The sequence below is a fragment of the Nymphaea colorata genome, chromosome 3, assembly GCF_008831285.2.
Source record: "Nymphaea colorata isolate Beijing-Zhang1983 chromosome 3, ASM883128v2, whole genome shotgun sequence".
Classification (NCBI taxonomy): domain Eukaryota; kingdom Viridiplantae; phylum Streptophyta; class Magnoliopsida; order Nymphaeales; family Nymphaeaceae; genus Nymphaea; species Nymphaea colorata.
This window is the reverse complement of record NC_045140.1, coordinates 2,384,351-2,397,524: the sequence shown is the minus strand read 5'-3', so window position 1 is coordinate 2,397,524 and position 13,174 is coordinate 2,384,351. Positions and strand designations below refer to the sequence as shown.

Below are 13,174 nucleotides of genomic sequence, written 5' to 3'. Positions count from 1 at the left end.
AGGCGATTGTTGCCTTCAAAAGAAACCGCAAGAAAGATCCGAGAAATTGTCTTGCAATTACAAACTCAGTGTTCGTCATTTTTAAATTGTAATGCCATTTCTTAATTCACTTTCTTGATATTTTCTCAAGACGAGGCAACTAAATTAACATTAATGTTTTGCAACTCCAGACGAGATTACGGCTGTCAGTTCATTGCTTTAAAAACGTCTTGTGGGAGGAGGCTTATTTGTTTATGATTAAAGCCGACATAAAATTACAAATATTTTTTTATTTTTAAAGTCAATTTCAAATGTTTTAATTTAATTAAAAAACTGAGAAGTATAATGATACAGGTCAACAAGTGAGGAGTTTGTGGATGGTGACACTTAAAAAGGTTGGACATAGGAAACTGCCCATTAAGTGATTAGGGCTGTTTGATCTTTTAGATCGAGCCGTCCAATACCATATGGTTTTTTCTTCTTTTTCTAATAATTGTGAACTATTGCATAGTGACGTACAACAAAACTCTAGTTTTATGATGTGAGCTCAAATTTGATCCTGCTTAACTAAGTTCAAGTTCGAGCGTGACTCGTTTAAACTCGTTTATATATATATATATATATATATATATATATATATATATAACGTTTTTGAAATTGCGAAATAAAATATTAATGATAAACAAGTCTAACCGAGTCGAGCTCATGTTGTTTACAAACTTGAGTTATAAGTGAAGCTCGAACTAGACTCATTTAACTTACCAGTCGAGCTCCAATTGAATTTAACCGAGCGAGTTCGAGTCTGGTCGAGTGGTTGAGCATCCCAACTATTGCATGATGAAGTAAAGGGGATTCCATCCCCCCTCCAAAAAAAAAAAAAAAAAAAAAAAAAACAAGACAAAAATGATAAAAGAGAATGGCCCATGAGAACCATCCCATCGTTTGTTATCATTCAATTTCCAATATGCAAGTAACCAGTATTTGCAACTTCGATCCTCTTTATATGAGATGAGATGAATGAGGCTCATTGTTTCAAGTTCAAGCGTTCTTGTAATTAAAGTAATGTTCTATGAATCTCTCCATTTTTTGAGACACATTTATGAAACACTATATTAAAGAATCCAGTATTCCTATTGTCAAATGATCTCTAAGATATAAATGAGATTTTGAAAAGCATGCATGGAACATAATGTTAAAAACACAATGTTCGACTTACCAAGCTTCAACTTTCAAAGCTTGAGCTTGCACTTGAGTCCAGTTTGAGGGTCTCTCGCTGTAGTGCGATTCACGAACGTAGGCCGAAGAAGATTTGACTGTTGAATAAATACGCTGAGTTGTAGCCATCCCACTGAATTGATGAACTAGAAAGATGATGACCTTGTAGCTTTTGGTTTGGACGCCTGAGTCTCCTTTGCCTCTAATGGAAACTGAACCTATTTTTAATCAACCTATATCCACTGATCTTTTTATTTTATTTAAAATTTAATGAATAAAAGAAATAAGCCGCTTCTGTTTTCGGACTTTCAATATCAATGTTGTTCCTCCTTTGCTTGGGCGTTACGTTTATAATTTTTTAGTCCTGTTTTTTTGGAAGCACGCACAAACATGGCAGTAAAGAGAAGGCCGGGCTGTCAGAAGATTTTGTTTTTCCCTGGTGTAACGGGTAGTTGTCATTAATTAAATGATGAATTCCTTTTGCTTTCTTTTTTTTTTCTCTGTACTTATAAATTAGCAACAACAGTGTAGCAGGCTTTAATGGTACTTGAGATGACACCTTTAGGTTAAAAACTAGGTTTTATAAAATTAAGTTTTTAATGAGTTTTAAATTTTTTTTTTTTTGTCCGGTGATAGTGATACATTCAAAATTTAGTTTTTTTATTAACCTAAAGAGGACGAGGTTTTTCATTTCTTTTCACAAAACCTGGTTCCATCAAATCTGAGTTTTCTTCAAACTCAATTTTGTTGGAGCTCCATCATTCCAAAAACTGGTTTTGAAGGTAAAACCAGATTTAGCATCCAAAACCTAGTTTTGAAGTATCATCCAAACAGAAAGATCTGGATAACACTTGGATCGGGAACCAATAATCGTAAGAATACATTCCAGGTCATGAGTCGGTTCTGACATGACAACAGGATCCTCTTTTTTGGCAGCCCAGATGAAGGAAGGATCTGGATCCATACATGGGTCCAACACTCACTCTTAACATAACTCTATAACACCTTAGGTAGCCAGACGACGAAAGCAGCAGCAAACGATCATTGGGGTTTACTTTTCAGGCTAGCAATCTTTTATGGTGGTTCTGTTCTAATATATGAAGGTTCAAGAAGAATAACAGAACTCGAAACAAGTTTTGAAGCAGGCCACTGCCCCATCTGCAACAGAACATGCACAGATTGTACGATACATAACTTGTTCAAAGAGAAAGGCCTGTAATACAAAACAATGGATTAAAGGATGTGCATCTAACACGACAAATATGGCAGAAATGGGAAGTGAGACATCATCGACATAATTCCAAGACTTTGCTGAGCTTCAAATATTTTCATCCAAAGGCAACAGACAACTTCAGAAAATGAAAAAGTCATGCACTTCCAAAAGAAAACTAGCCTTCTCCAATTTAAAGAACTAGTCAAATTATAAAGTGCTCAACCAATATTATCAAACGCCTCACGTAAGATGCACTGCTCAGCTCCTGGTGCGACCAGATATAGCAGTGGGTCTGACACCATAGTAGCTTGATTTTCTTTTCTGCATGTTTTCCATATCTATGCACTGCACCTGCAGCGATGTTCCGTGCACGCACGCAGGAGCATGTTTGTGTTTGAAATGAATAGATTACCAGTACCCCTCACAGTAGATGTAACATTAAGAATTTATTGTGGCATCAGCACTTAAATTAAACTGTTACATGGTAGCAAATGCACAGGAACAAAAAAACGTTTGTAGAACAATTCTCGAAATTGTTGAAGAAGAATAGCCGATCCGAATGTATCGGATTCCAGTATAAAACCAGATAACCTGGTTGAAAGTTCAAAGTCAAAAAAGATACAGTCAAGACAATTATTATGATGATAGCACTTTCTGAACCTCAGCCGTGACTTCCTTCGCTGGCTTTTCAGCGTGAAGTTCAGCAACGACCCCCTTCTTTGAATAATAATCAATAACCTGCAGGCCAAAGCACAAACTTGGGTTCAGCATTTTTTAAGGAACTTCAGACAGGGGACCCTGTCAAAGTGAAATTTACCAACGGTCCTGCACATTTATGCTCTCATAGGGAAGCAAGTGTAGCAAGAAGGTAGGAAGGTCACAGGCAATGTTACAACTACAACGACTAAAAGGTTGACAGTGGAGGCAGAACATTTTGATAGGTAACCATCAGCACCTTCTCTTTTCTGCAGCAGGTTCCTCAAAGAGAGAACTTACAAGCCAACGAATTGAGTTTGAAAATAAAGTCACAATAGGAGGAAGCAAAGTCAGCATGGCATTAGCATCAAGGTAGATGGGTAATGGAAGATGAGGGAAGAAGAGCGAAGAGGGAGAGATGGCAAAGACTGAATTGGTGAGTCATGACAAGAAGGAAACAGGATACCCAGAAAAGAGGCAGTGGAGGGGAACTATTAGGTCATACAAGAAATATTCCATCGAAATGAGAACTTAGAGCACCTTTTGCCTATTTATGAAGGTTGACGTTTTAGTTTATTTATTTAAAAATTTACTAAAAAAGAAAGCAAAATAGGATAGCCACTAGCCACACAAGGATAAAATACATGAAAACACAAATGTTTCTGGGGGAAAAAACCATCATACACAGGTTACCCCTGAGTCCGTTTTGCATCGTATGCCTGCCCTACACCAGCCTACATAAATCTGAGTAGTGGAATGGCCTAAGAAAATGGACTTAAAAGCCTTAGTACCATTCTAATTTCTAACATAAGTACATATCTGCATCAATAACGCCCAGTTTACCACATTTTATCAAATGCCAATTGCTTTTCAATAAACATCAGTATTATGATTGCCTCAATCAGCAAAATCTTGTCATAGTCATTTTTTTGGGCGAAAACCAGATTTCAAATTATAATGTATATATAAAAGTATAAAAGAATATATAAAGAACATAAAGAAAGGAGATCATACATGACAAAATTGCCATTATCCAAAACACTGGCTAAATGTTGGTGACTCTGATGTCAATAACATGCAACAAACATCACCATTTTTTCTCATGAGTAACTACAAACGAATTTGTAATTTTTTATACCATAGGATTAACTAACCAGATGATAATAATACTGAGGTAACATTTGAAAAATATTTATGTTAAGATCAGAATCAAAATCCAATAAAATACTGAAAAATTAACTATAAAATGAACACAGACATTTTTTTAAAGTATACAGTTAAATAATGGTTTATCCAGGAAATATTTTGTTAAATTATTTCTTAAAGTGAAATTTTTGTCCAAACTTTTGGTATATGTACACCATGTTGCGTTACAAAATAAGCACTTGGTATTTGGTAATCACCGTGCTGCTCATTATACAATTACTTGCATGCAGAGATGGATCAGACAACTGAAACATCCTACGAGAAACTCTTCCAAAATGACATGGACAATGATGACAACAACCAAAAAGTAAAGAATCGTACAGGTTCAGTTTGCCTGTGGAAAGCTTCCAGCCTCGACTTCAGAACTGCTGCTGTATCATCCTTTCGCTGGATCAATGGCTCACCAGTAACCTTCAAATGTATATGACAGGAAAAGAAACAAATCAGAATGTTCCCTAGAAGCTACAAAAGAAATGATTACATTAAATATCCACCTATAATTTATAGAACCCAACTACCAACCGGGTGGGATGATAAAAAACTCGTAAATTATCTAGCTGCCTTGGAGCTTTACTTTTCTCCTGGCAAGCTAGTGATAACCCTAGGCCATAATATTATAACCAAGAGTGGGTAGGCTTAGCTTGCAAGTTTAAAGATCAGCCAAATAAAACTGGCTCAGACCTGGGCACGATCACAGACCTGTGATAGAGCCTTATGAGTAGTCGTCTAAATGAAAATCGAGATTGAAAGTAGAGCCCCAACCCTATTTCCTGCATGCCAACATTTTTCTAGGAAAGATAGAATGCATGCTATGAACTAGCTGCCTAATATTCATGATATCTATGCTGACAGTTGCCATGGACAGGGAATGGGACAAGCCCTCTTTCTTGAAGTTTGACCCAGCCTTGGCAGACTTTACAGGCTGACGTCCACCCCTAAGTCAACATGACAAAGACGGGTTTTAATGAAGACAAAATTCAAAGTTCAAATTTTAACCTTTAACAAAGAGTTCCCAAAACACAAGCCCGTGTTTACAAAAATAAATGGAGTTCCATAATGAAAAAGCAAGAAATGGGAATAACACTTACATCATCAACTCCTGATACTTTCGGAGGAGCAAACTTTGTATGGTAGGTACGACCACTAGAAGGATGGACCCAACGGCCGGTAATTCTTTCTTCTAAAATTGAATCATCAACAGCAAAATTGAGAACCTTATCAATTTTTGTCCCTTGCTTTCCAAGCATTTCATCAAGCTGTCTCAGCAAAAAGTAGAAAAAAAGAATTAATGGGATGCCAATAAGGAATGTTATAAAAGCAAAAAAAAATTACAAACTGAAGAATTATGACAGATAAAAAGTTTGTTTTAAGCAGCATATATATAAATTTAACCTTCTCTGCTTGAACCACTGTCCTAGGGAATCCGTCAAGTATGAAGCCTTTCTGACAGGAAGGTTTCTTTATTGCTTCATCAATTATTCCAACCACCAAATCATCTGAGACTAATTCTCCCTGCAAAAGCAGTCAAATCAAAAGGGAAAGGAACATAAATAATAGCACAGCAACTGTTACAAACAAGTAAAAACATAAAACTAAAATATAGACATTACCTTGTCCATGGCCTCTTTAGCTTTGATACCAAGAGGAGTTTTAGCAGCAACAGCAGCTCTCAGCATATCACCAGTCGCCAAGTGGCACAAACAGTAATCATCCTTAATAATGGGTGACTGTGTACCCTTTCCAGATCCTGGTGGGCCTGTCATTCATCAGAAAAGGAAGAAATTATGAACACAAGCATTATGTAGGTCTTTTACGGATTCCAGAATCTTCCCATCTATAGCAAGTATAGGTCATCAAGCTTTTCACATCAAGTATGGCTAATGTACAATATACTGAAGCATCATAATTCATAATCCTAACTACCACCTGCTACTACATACTTACATGTCTCTCTTTGCTGCACAACTCTTTCTCTCTCTTCCCCACCACCCACCCCCCTCCCCCCACCCCCGCCTCTGCATACAAAGTTAACCAGTCTCAAGTGTCACAAACAATATTTGTCCTTAATAATGGGCGCCTTGTACCCTATCAGATCCTGGCGGGTCATTCCTCCAAACCGGAAGAAATTATAAACACAAGCACTGAAAATCCCCACCTCTACCAATTCGAAGGTCATCAAGTTTGTCACATCAGGTACAGATGTCTAATGTACAAGAAACTATAAGCACTATAATCCTCCTTATTGGTCTCCACTTACATCATTGCAAACACAAAGTTAACCAACACGTCTTGTTGCAAATTTCTGTAATATCTTAATGAAGTCAAATAAGACTACATTTACTCATCAAAAGGCAACATACGAGATAATTTTGCTCCAGTTTTAGTCAAATAGTGAAGGAGATGAGCATACACCAAAACTCTCCTTGCCTATTTGTCCAAGGGCTTTTCCAACTACTCAACATGACATGCAAAACATGTAAGATAATTTTTCAACACCTTTAGCCAAAGCCCCAATAGTTCAAGAACATGAAGAGGTGGATGGTTGAAAAACCAAAAATTTCTCTATATACAGCCAGCTTCTTATATTCCAGTAGTGAATCCAATGTGAGATACCAGAATTAAGAAATTAAATAGCCCAAGCTTAGGCACCTAAGTTACATTGGTACGGCGATTTTGCCAAGTATCAATACCAGTATGGCAGTACAGTGATACTGGTACATGGGTACGACAGTGGTACGATTGGATTGGCTTTGGATTGCAATCAATCCAAACCATAATTTTTCTTTTGTTTTAAGTTTTAACCATTGTCTCTGTGATGTATTGAGTATGAATTCTGTTTGCATTTTTGAGGAATTTTGCATTATATATATATACATATACACACACACACACACACACACACAGTCTCTCTCTCTCTCTCTCTCTTGAGTAATATATCTCATGCATACATTCTTTTTTTGCCATACCCATGCCCCCAGATTTTCTAAAATCGCCGTACTAGAACCCGCTTCCCCGTACCCATACCTATGTAACTTAGTTAGGGACAAGCAAGCACATTATCTCAAAATGAACAAATAATCATCAGTGATGAGCTTGATAAGTTTCGTACAGCCAGATTGTTCAGAAACTTCACACAAACGACAACTAAAATGTGTAAACAATAGCACAGAGTCTAGCTAATTAATGCATCCTATTCAACCAGATATCAGAATGCGCCGTATCAGTCACGAATTGAAGTTGTTGATCATCATCCAGAATAGAAAATTTGCTCCCTTTTGCTCCCAATACTACAGCTATAAATTCTTATTATCCAAGAGTAACATAAAACTGGTACATAAAAAGTGATTTGACAATATAATTTCATAATTGTTACACATTAGGCTTACATGCTAAGTTTATTAAAAAACCTTAATAGAAAAAAAAACATGCTTAAGCATTTATAAAAAGGGGAAAATGTTTTAAGTATAAGACCAGTCACCTGAAGCAAACAAATCTTATAAATAAGCACAAAGTTCAGTCAGGGTTCACAACCAGCCTTATTGAAAAACCCACCACTTTTTTCCCTCTTTTCTTCCGTTTTTCTCTAAGGGCCCGTTTGATGCACAGGAAAAATCCTGTGCATCCGTTGAAAAACGTACGGGAGGGTGAAATTTCACCCGTTCACCGTTCTTCGCAACAAACACACATAAATTTCACCCGAAATTTATGTTGCCATCGGGTGAAATTTCACCCGTGAAAAAGTCGGTCCTGTGAGGACCGACTTTTTGGCGGAGACAAAATTGAGAGCCGTTAGGGCTCTCGATTTTTCCCTCTCACGCCCATTTTCCCCTCTCGCGTCTCCTCCTCCCTCGCGGTCGAGAACATCTCCAGCAGCATTGTGTTCATCGGCGGCATCCCTTCTCACCGGCAGGAAAGAAGGACGCAAAGACAGGGAGAGTCGTGCGGGCCAGAGCTGCCACCGGCAGCATCTCTTCTCACCAGCAGGGAAGAGGCGAACAATCAAAGCGCCAATACTATCCTTTTGGTAGCCATGGCAGCCTCTGCCCTGTTCTCCCCTCCCTCCCTCTTCGTCACTGCCACCTCCACCAGCTCCAGGCCTTCTTCCTGTTAGTTGGGTTCTCTGTGCTCACAATTCAGAGGCATCAAGATTTCTTCGGCGCCCTCTCGTGGTCTCCCCATTTCTTCTCTATCCTTTGCTGCAACTTGCCTGCCCATCGTTGCCCGTATGCCCCCTCTTTCTGTTTCTTGGTGTTGCCATTTATTGTGTATATGATGTCATTTCTGTTTTTGTTTCTTCTCCTCCTTCAATGGAATTACAGGCTGTCTGATTGAACGATTAAAGTCCTGAAAACTGAATAAATTTTGTAAATTACTTAATTTCCTGGGTTAGTGACAATGCACTGGACGAAAAGCTTGTTGGTTTGTTGGGACCAGAGAGACATCAGTTCTTTCCTCTTCTGCATTTTTTCCTTCTTTCCTCTTCTGCATTTTGATGGCACGGTGGTGCTTTATGAGAAGAATTACAGAGAGGGTGTACATCGATGTACATGTTTTGCTCAATAAGGCCTTTTGCTTCTAGAGAGTGGACATTATGTTTGGTTTGGCTAATGTGCAGAACTCTTCTGCTTGGAGGTCCTTTCCATGTTATGTTTCACCTCCTTCCCTCCATGCTGCACCTCCACCTCCACTTGTTATAGTATTCATGAACTCTATAATGAAGAAAAAAAAAAAACAACTACTACTAACAATCATGGAAAAAGTCTCTCAAATTTTCTACCATGTGCATCAAACAAAGTTAATTTCACCCTGGAAAAAACTACCATGTGCATCAAACAGGGTTAATTTTACTACGTTAAATTCTACCCTATCATCAAACAGGGTCTCAAATTGGAAGAGGAAAAAATTTCATCTTGTAAATTTTTCTAGAAAAATTTACCATGGTAAATTTACCACGTTAAATTCTTCCATGTCATCAAACGGGCCCTAAATGACATCAGTATCACTTTTTCATATGGTAAAAAACAATCTTAAAATTCAACTAGAACCAACTTTGACAGCTGCATATCCGTAATATACATCCATGATAAAACAAATACCCAATTCTGACAAGCCCAATAAAAACATACTTCAAGAAATGAGAGTGTCCATCTTAGCAAACATCACAACATACCATCAAGGTTCTTAGGCCTTTGAACACATTCTACCATTAGACACCAACCGATAATGGTTAATTTTTGCATGTTAAGTTAAACTTTTTAAATTTTAACCACCAGAATCGCTTGACTCTCTCTCTGGCCCTAATTCCTAGTAGCCTTTTCCATCCTTCACAACTCTCACTCTTGTACAGCTTGCCCTTTTCCTGAGGTCCCCCTCTGAAACTCAAACTCAAAAAACGGGGAGGTTGCTCAAACACCATATGAACAACCTCACACAATAAAGGCACAAGCAAAGCAAACCCACACAATAAAGGAGCAAGAAAAGCATTAATTAAAGCAAATCAAACCATTACTTCAATAGTTCAATGTGAGAGGACCCCCAAAATGTATATAACTGAGGTCAATTTTGATCGCCCAACTCACTTATCCATGGCATGAAATCCTGGAGAACTGGTTCAGGATGCTGACCATCTAAAAGCAATTTATCTTGGATGGACCATCCTTACTAACCATTTTTTTGTTACCAACCTTCATTATAAACGCACAAAACCCACTTCATTTTCATTTCTTTCTCTTCAACTGCTTATCTCTTTTGATGATTGTTCATGTGGCGCTGCATCCACCTCCTTCCTTGAGGGCAGCACAGCTACAAAACAAAGTCAATATTATCGCACCAGATTGTGAAGTGAAGTGAATCCTTTTAGTATGGATTCAACTTTGATAAGTTATCCTCTCATGGCCTTGGCAGGACAAACATCTGAGTGAATGCGCCCCGTGTGACAAACGTGCCTGTCCCCTCCTTGCTCAGCTGATCGATGGGCCCAATGGTGATGAGTGGAGGCAGCACAGGGAGAAGAGGTCGAAGTGGGGAGAGAGAGAGAGAGGGCAAGTCATCCCCAATGGTGATGAGTGTCGCCCATCCTGAAGTGTACTCCACTGAGAGCCTTCATTTTCAAGGCCGGGATCTCTGTCGTATTTGGGGGAAAAGGACAAAGAAGGGGCAACAGGCACCACTGGAATTCTGCAAACTGCTCCTTGCCCACAGAAAGCATGCCCTGACTGTTGACGTTCTCTTTTTCTGATTTTAATCGAAGTCGAGGAAAGTTGAACCCTGTCAGGACCGACCTTCTTCACTCGATTTCTTGGATATATAAAGAGAAGAAAATCCAGAAAACCGTATCCAGGCAATCAACTTGCCCTAACAGATAATTCGAGAAGCTCTGGTTGATTTGGTAAGCAAACTGCATAAAGTTAACCTTAAACCACTAGGATCCAAATATCTAGGATTCTAGATGTATATTACATTGACTAGGACAAAAGTTGCAGAAAAACCATTCCATGCCACAGAGCACCAAGCACAATGCAAATCCACAATAACCAAATCTCAGTAACAAAGGAAAAAGAATAAAAAGAGAAGGTGGGTATCAGTTGTGTCATACACAACCACAAAAAAAGGGGGGAAACAGCTCCAAATACAAACTAAACTAGCAAAGCAGCAGACGCAGACCACAAATTTATATCACGCAACGAAACCCACAACCCATCAATTCATATCTCAAACTTCAGCTTTCTCCGTTCACAAAATTCCAAACCATCCAACGGCCTCTTAGACACCAAATTCACAGTCCTCACAAATCAAAAACCACCCAACAGGTATTAACCAAGCATTCCAGAACAAGGTAAATGGACATCCGCTTACGCCTCCAAATGGAAGTCAGAGAGACAGCACCCAAATAAATCTCAACGGAACTCCAAAGAAAGGCACAAAAACAGATATAAGGACCGAAAAGTCACCTATCAAAATGAGTCTTTTATCGGGTTTATTGGCGCATTTCATCCGACGGAGGAGCTCCGTCATCAGATCGACGGATGGAACGTCTGCCAGATCCATTGAGCTCGCCATTATCTCTCTTTCCTCTCTCTCGACAAGCACCAGAAAGAAAAGGAGCAAAGAAGAGAGGTGCGGATTTGCTGAGTTGAGATGTAAGGAGAAGAGATCTCGCAGATGGCTAACCACAGCACTTGCGAAGAAGCCCCCACGGGTTTATAGGGATCTCTCGGTCGGTTCTCCCCACTTAGAAGGCAGACGGGAAGAACAAGAAGACAGGTGGTGGGTGTGCCCGCTCCCCTCTAAGCAGTGTCCATATTACACGATGCATTACCTGCCCCTCGGTCCCGTGCTTCCTTTCTCCACCTAACTTTTTCCTTTTCCTTTTACTTCTAATAAAAAAGTTAAAAGATTAAAAGTAACCCACTGATTTTAAGTACTTAGCTTCGGTGAAAAGGACTCTCTCTCTCTAAAAGAGGAATAATTCTGAAATTATTTGTACTTACAAAGCATATGTAACGGTTAATTTCATTGATTGAATGGTAACTGAAATATTTATTTATGTTATCTTCTATCTTATTCAATGGACCTTTCCCCTCCAATTGTTTGAAAATGCCCATATGAGTTTATTGAAATTTAAAGAGAAAACATGTTATAAATAATAAAAAAGCTACCATGTATTCGTGAAATATTGCTCATGGATTCGTATCTAGTTATCTATCCCAAGTTTGCCGGCTGCCCCCAGTTGTGCACCTCACCTGCTATTCTTTCCGTGGAAGATGAACACAAGAAAGCCAAAACTGAAAAAAGCTAAGTAAAATAGATTTTACTGCTCTATCTGTTTAATTGGTAGCATAGAAACGCGTAGGGAAGTTTAAGTTTCAACCAATTGCTAATATAAGAAATAGATTGAGAAGCATGCACTAATATATGATGAATAAATTATGCAGAGAAAAATGCAAGTAAAAACAACTTATGTGGGTCCGTGTGGGCAACTGCCCACTCCCCAACTCCACCACTGGTCTCAAACTTCATTACAGCCTCTCGGTCTCGGGTTCGAGTTTTAGCAGCAACAATTACATCTCTTTTGTTTCAAAAGAACCTCCAATTCAAAGTTTTATATAACTGAGGAGGCAACAAGTATGGCAAGTTAAAAAAATGCAGTTACCTAGGTCTAGCCATCCCAAAGAGTTGTTTCTCTTAAAACTTTATGAAATATTATTATGGATGTCCATTTAGCATTAAAAGCCTTAAAATTGAGGTTAGCTTCGTTCGAAGGGAATTGAGTGCCACTTTCTGAGCAATGGATTGTTAACCACCTACTACTCATTGGAACGTGGAAGATGAACAGATTCTCATGTATGTTACTTTATGGCGTCTCTGCAGTGAAGACAAATATGAAAATGTGAGGAAAAGGGGGGAAAAAGTAGAGCCTAAGTTTCACTGGTAGTTGGTTAAATTGATGGATCACGTATTTCTCCCCTTCAAACTTTTATTTCTCATCTTCTTCTTGTCTTCTCTCGTGGTTGTTGAGCATTTAAATAAAGGTTTGCACTATTTGAACCTCTGCACGGTCTCACACTATTCCATGCAACTACATTTTATAACCAATTTTGGAGGCTGGACCACATAAAGACAAATATCCTGCGTTTCTGAAAATATCGAAAAGTAGAAGTGATACTTCTGACATATTCGTGGAAAGCCAATTTTCTTGTCTCTTTTCTTAATAAATCGTGTTTAATGAGAAAAAAGAGAGATTAAAAAAAAACATTTAGGAACACTCAGTGCATATGTGTGTCCGTGTATAAATTAAAAATCAACCGACCAACATCCATGTTTTTTTTTTTTTGACGTTTTGTGACATTAAAAATCGTTGTAAAG

At 38.4% G+C, this 13,174-nt stretch overlaps 1 protein-coding gene across 1 annotated transcript; it reads right to left on the bottom strand.

Moving 5' to 3' along the window:
• Nucleotides 1-2,834: 2,834 nt before the first annotated feature.
• Nucleotides 2,835-11,613, bottom strand: LOC116250832 (adenylate kinase 4). Its single transcript, XM_031624780.2, has 6 exons — nucleotides 11,260-11,613; nucleotides 5,920-6,065; nucleotides 5,702-5,821; nucleotides 5,398-5,565; nucleotides 4,631-4,720; nucleotides 2,835-3,145 (listed from the first exon to the last, which is right to left on the bottom strand). Exons 1-6 carry the CDS (start codon nucleotides 11,366-11,368, stop codon nucleotides 3,044-3,046), a joined length of 735 nt encoding a protein of 244 aa, XP_031480640.1. The 5' UTR covers nucleotides 11,369-11,613; the 3' UTR covers nucleotides 2,835-3,043.
• Nucleotides 11,614-13,174: the final 1,561 nt, after the last annotated feature.

Excerpts from the sequence above, each read along its gene's own strand:
- LOC116250832 (XM_031624780.2), bottom strand. The coding sequence starts at position 11,368 with ATGGCGAGCTCAATGGATCTGGCAGACGTTCCATCCGTCGATCTGATG. Across the intron at positions 6,066-11,259 it reads TAAAAGACTCATTTTGATAG|GCCCACCAGGATCTGGAAAG; the intron begins GTGACTTTTCGG and ends GATGAATGACAG. Across the intron at positions 4,721-5,397 it reads AAGTATCAGGAGTTGATGAT|GTTACTGGTGAGCCATTGAT; the intron begins GTAAGTGTTATT and ends ATACATTTGAAG.